General features: G+C 41.2%; 1 protein-coding gene across 1 annotated transcript; it reads right to left on the bottom strand.

Moving 5' to 3' along the window:
- Window positions 1-1,796: 1,796 nt before the first annotated feature.
- LOC118124739 (CMRF35-like molecule 1) lies at window positions 1,797-4,436 on the bottom strand. Its single transcript, XM_047342301.1, has 5 exons — window positions 4,138-4,436; window positions 3,285-3,587; window positions 3,001-3,045; window positions 2,582-2,724; window positions 1,797-2,228 (listed from the first exon to the last, which is right to left on the bottom strand). The coding sequence occupies exons 1-5, from the start codon at window positions 4,226-4,228 to the stop codon at window positions 1,797-1,799; spliced, it is 1,014 nt and encodes a 337-aa protein (XP_047198257.1). The 5' UTR covers window positions 4,229-4,436.

The following is a 4,436-nucleotide window of genomic DNA, read 5'->3' as shown; positions in this document are numbered from 1 at the left end:
ACACACAAGAAAATCTCTAGGCTGCAGTGGTGTTGTCGTACAGGGAGAAGCGTCCGTTTGTTTCCCACTGGTTGTGTCTATCTGTGCGTATCAGGTGATTGTCATTGTCGTCCACATGGCAGAGGTACTTGGTGTTGCCCTGCCAGCTCTGTGGGTATTCACATGTGAAGTTGAACTTCTGACCCTCCACACCGGTCACAGCTGTGGTTCTGACACTGATCAGAGCTGTCACAATGATAAACTCTGTTAGGTGTGAAGGTTTCTTTTGGTCACAGCAGCTTAAAAAGTCCTAATGCATCGAGGAATCATCTTACCTGGGATTTGTGATGCTGTGATGATGACAGTCATAGTTGTTCTCCATGAGATCCCGGCCGCTCCCATCACTCCCAGTTTACCTACAGCTCACACTGTCACACTCTCTGCTGCTGTTGTGTTCAGTCAGGTGCTTTTCATGCCTCTTCCTCTTTTACAAACCTGTGCACACATCCCACTCAACCTATGAAAGTGAAATGATGAACTTATTGTAACTCGTGTGACTCAAACAACGACCATATGTGTGTCCTCATGAACTCTATCCTACACCAGCACATCCTGGATTCAGTTCAGAGGATAATGCAGGTTTAGTTTGCTGCATCCTGCAAGGCCGTCACATCTTCTACTATAATTCATCACGGTAAAATAGATCTTTTCTAGTCTGGATGATGACTCAAAGTTTTTTATCATACAGTTTGTAGATCATTTGTGTAAATCCCTTTCTCTATCACACACAGGGACAGCCGAGGTGGACACTTGGGTACCAGGAATGGGGGAGACAGGGATCAAACCACTAGCCTTTGTGGTCAGTGGACGACCCGCTCTACCTTCTGAGCCACAGCAGCTGCAGCTGTGACAAGGATCAATACAAGCCAAAGGAATTTTTCAGAACGTGCCAGTTCAATGTATTTTACCACTGATCTGCCAAGAATAAAAATAGAAAATATAGAAATGTATTTAAAATGTACTCAATTGACACTGGTCACTAAAATTACTCATCTGGATCAATTCTATTTGAAAATGTTTTTGGCAAGTCTGTCATTAGTCATGTTAATTAATCCATTTCACCAGTGCACAACAAAATATACTTCGTTATAAAGATGTAACTGTCATTGTTTGTCTTAACGTGCATTAATAATATCTGATCTGTAGAACAACAGATTAACATCCACCGATTGGAACTTGATTTAATATGAATCTGATAAGATAACAGGTGTCTGCTGTAGAGGACTGGATCAGGAAGCTTTGTTCATTTCATCACTTCTTGCCTCTTCTTTCATTACCCTATTGAAACAGGGTTTCATTGCTGGGATCCATTTCCCACCTCTCTTCTAGATCTCACTGTCCCATTTTAAACACAAGACAATAGGTTTCATTGTCATGTGGAAATGTGAAATCTTTATTTGGTGTCTTTATTCATTTGACAGCTTGGAGTCACTAAAGTCTGAACTTTGAACATATACGTATCAGCCAAAAACGCAGGCTCAATTATAGTTTATTGTATTTTTGTAATTGATGAATTCATTACATTTATTTCATGCACAGATGGCATCACATACATATGAAGAGCATGATACAGAAAATAACAACACAACAAACTAAGCAGTGAGCAATAAAAGTGAGTTAAGCCATATTACATACCATCAACACAACACACAGACCATGTAGTTTTACATGTGTAGAAGCAGAGTGAGTCGTGCAGTTCAGCCGCATAAAAACTCCGTAACAACACACAAAACTCAAAACTCTGAGATGAACTCAGGCTATTCAGACAAATCCAAGCCAAACCAAAGAGAGCGGGGCCTAGATTCAGTGGAATCACTGCAGGTTCTGTAGTAAACAACTGACACAGTGCTCAAACAGCTGTCTGTCGCTTTGATCAGAGCATTCCTCAGTGCTGCAGGTGCATCTGTGTGTTTTCTGAGACAGCCATCACCTGCTCTTTCTGATATCATGGCTGGTATACATATGCTGCAGATCTCTGAAGTGGTGCTGAGGACATTTGCAGCTGAATGTCTGGACTCTGTAGCACCTCTGGAGCAGCAGATGGTTTCACTGATATGAGGTGGTGCGCTGTATTCAACCTCTGTGTACACAGAGGTTGAAGGATCCTGGTTTCGGTGAGCACCAGAGTTCTTCTCAGATAATCTTATCAACTGGACTTCTTTTGCAATGTCATCGTTCTCACTGTCTAACTGTGGAAAAGTGAAAAGAGAAAAATCTGCATGTCATTGTGTGTTTGACTGTGCACAGTCCTGAATGAAAATAAAATAGAAAGAAATAAGACAGGTGACTATCTCCCTGTCTAAATCTCTTTAAGAAAATGAATAAGTGTATTTCCTACTCTATGCATTAAACATAAAGAACCATGTGGTGAGAGTGACTTTGGAAAACCCCTCCACATATGTTGACCTCAGAAACTATGAGAAGAACCTATCGTTTTCTGCTTAGTTTAATTTGCTGTCACCATTATCATCATGCGTCTCTATAGGGAGAAGGTTGTTAGGCCGTGAGGAGACTGACGTGTTATCACCTCTCTGTCTCATACCTCTCCTTCCTCTGCACTGACGTCGTCTCTGCGTTTCCTGAACCTCGTTACCAGCAGCAGTGACACACTGAGCGTGGCGACGCTCCCAACAGTAGCGTACAGCACGGTGTCTGGCCAAAGGCGAAAATAAGTGTAGTTTGAGTCTGTAAGACATGATCCAGTATTGTTTCATTCAAATTATTTTATTAATTATGTAATATTAACATTTATAATAATATTTTCTCGCCGCTTGTTTTTTGCATTGTATGGCCAGTGGTGTCCATTCCAGATGTGAGTTGTGTTGATTTGGAAACATTCTGATTTGGAAATATTCAGATTTGTCCACGTACCAGAAACGTCGGGTGTGACAGTTGTAGTAATGCGGACGTGTGTATTTGTAGTAAATGCAGGACGTGCTGCATTTGTAGTAAATGCTTCACCTATAGTTGATTGTGAAAAGTCCTCTTCAGGGTCCTGTGTTTTTCCTGAAGAAAGAAAGAGAAACAGACAGAGTGATGTTTATTTTGTTCCTTGTCTCGTTTCTGTTACAGCCTCTCACTTCTTTCCTGTTGCGAAAAAGAGAAGATCAGTTTGAAACAGACGCTTTTGTGAAATGTCGATCACGTTTTGGTGAAAAGGAAATGCAATAAATGTTAAAGTGATAAAGTGATGACGAATGACGACGTCATAAAAACAGTTCCTTTACAGCGGGGACTCAACTCACCCTTTACGACCGTGAGGACGACTTCTTTGTACGTGTCCTTAACAACTCTTTCTATTCCACACCAGTATTTTCCTGCGTCGCCCTCCGTCAGATGAGAGATGGTCACGTTGAACGTGCTTCCTTCATCTTTGATACTGTATCTGCCTCTACTGATTTGGCTGCTTCTTATTAGGACGTCTTCATCCTCACAAGGGTCCTTGCAGAAATATTTGACGTTGTCAGATGCTAAAACGTGAGAGCATTGAATTGTGACATCTCCACCCAGCTCTCCTTCTACAGATATAGCTTCAGTCTTCCAGAATCCTGCACAAGACACAGAGACAGCAACAAAAGTCACATCTCCATTCAGCCTTCAACAACTATTTTCTATAAACCCTCATGTCAATCGATTCACTCCTGTAAAGCAGTGGTCCCCATTAACGTTCCCTATGTGGAAGTTGTTGGCAGTTCATTCTTTCATTTGAGTATTTCTAGAAGCCCTTATAGAAACATATATGCAGCATTTCACAAAAAAGCAAAAGTCTGGAAAAATAACCTGAATCATATGTTATATATTTTATACTTTTTAACCCTGACATTGTTTTTGTGGTTAGGAAAAGCTGATTTCAAGGTGCACCCACTGAGTTATCTAAACAGCTCTCAACACCAACAACAAATCTCCAAATCTCCTCCCAGCTTCGTCAAAACACTTTAAAAGTCAACAGAGTTCACAGTTGAGGCTGAAACTCAACAGCAAGGCAACAGAAAGTGTTGCTTTAAGAATTAGGAATGTGACAATGAAAGGTTGTGAGTGTGTTCGCTGAAACAAAGACACAGAACACAAACTCAATTGAGCCAATCTCAGGGAACTTACCTCCCACAAGAATCAGAATGAGGAAAACCTTGTCCATGCTGCTCATACGTCTTTGTCCCTTTTCCTTTTCTGATCTCAAAGCTGGTTTCATGTCTTTGTAACTGTCCCCAAATTAATGACAACTCTGTGTTTCCTCTTTGCTCTTGCACTTCCTGTGTTTCAGTAGCTTCCTTTGTTTTAACCTCACTCTGAAACCACTTAGAACATGTGAGAAGCAACGCAGCATCCCTCCCATCTCCCACCTGTCTCACTGGGAATGTTATAGGACAGTGAACAACACCTTCATATATTATAATTTG

The sequence above is a fragment of the Hippoglossus stenolepis genome, chromosome 2 (genome assembly GCF_022539355.2).
Source record: "Hippoglossus stenolepis isolate QCI-W04-F060 chromosome 2, HSTE1.2, whole genome shotgun sequence".
Taxonomy (NCBI): Eukaryota; Metazoa; Chordata; class Actinopteri; order Pleuronectiformes; family Pleuronectidae; genus Hippoglossus; species Hippoglossus stenolepis.
Note: the sequence above shows the minus strand (reverse complement) of the source record. Positions and strands in the feature narration are given on the sequence as shown.

Excerpts from the sequence above, each read along its gene's own strand:
- LOC118124739 (XM_047342301.1), bottom strand. The coding sequence starts at position 4,228 with ATGAAACCAGCTTTGAGATCAGAAAAGGAAAAGGGACAAAGACGTATG. Across the intron at positions 3,046-3,284 it reads CGTCCTCACGGTCGTAAAGG|GAAAAACACAGGACCCTGAA; the intron begins GTGAGTTGAGTC and ends TTCTTTCTTCAG. Across the intron at positions 2,725-3,000 it reads CTTTTCACAATCAACTATAG|ACTCAAACTACACTTATTTT; the intron begins GTGAAGCATTTA and ends CATGTCTTACAG.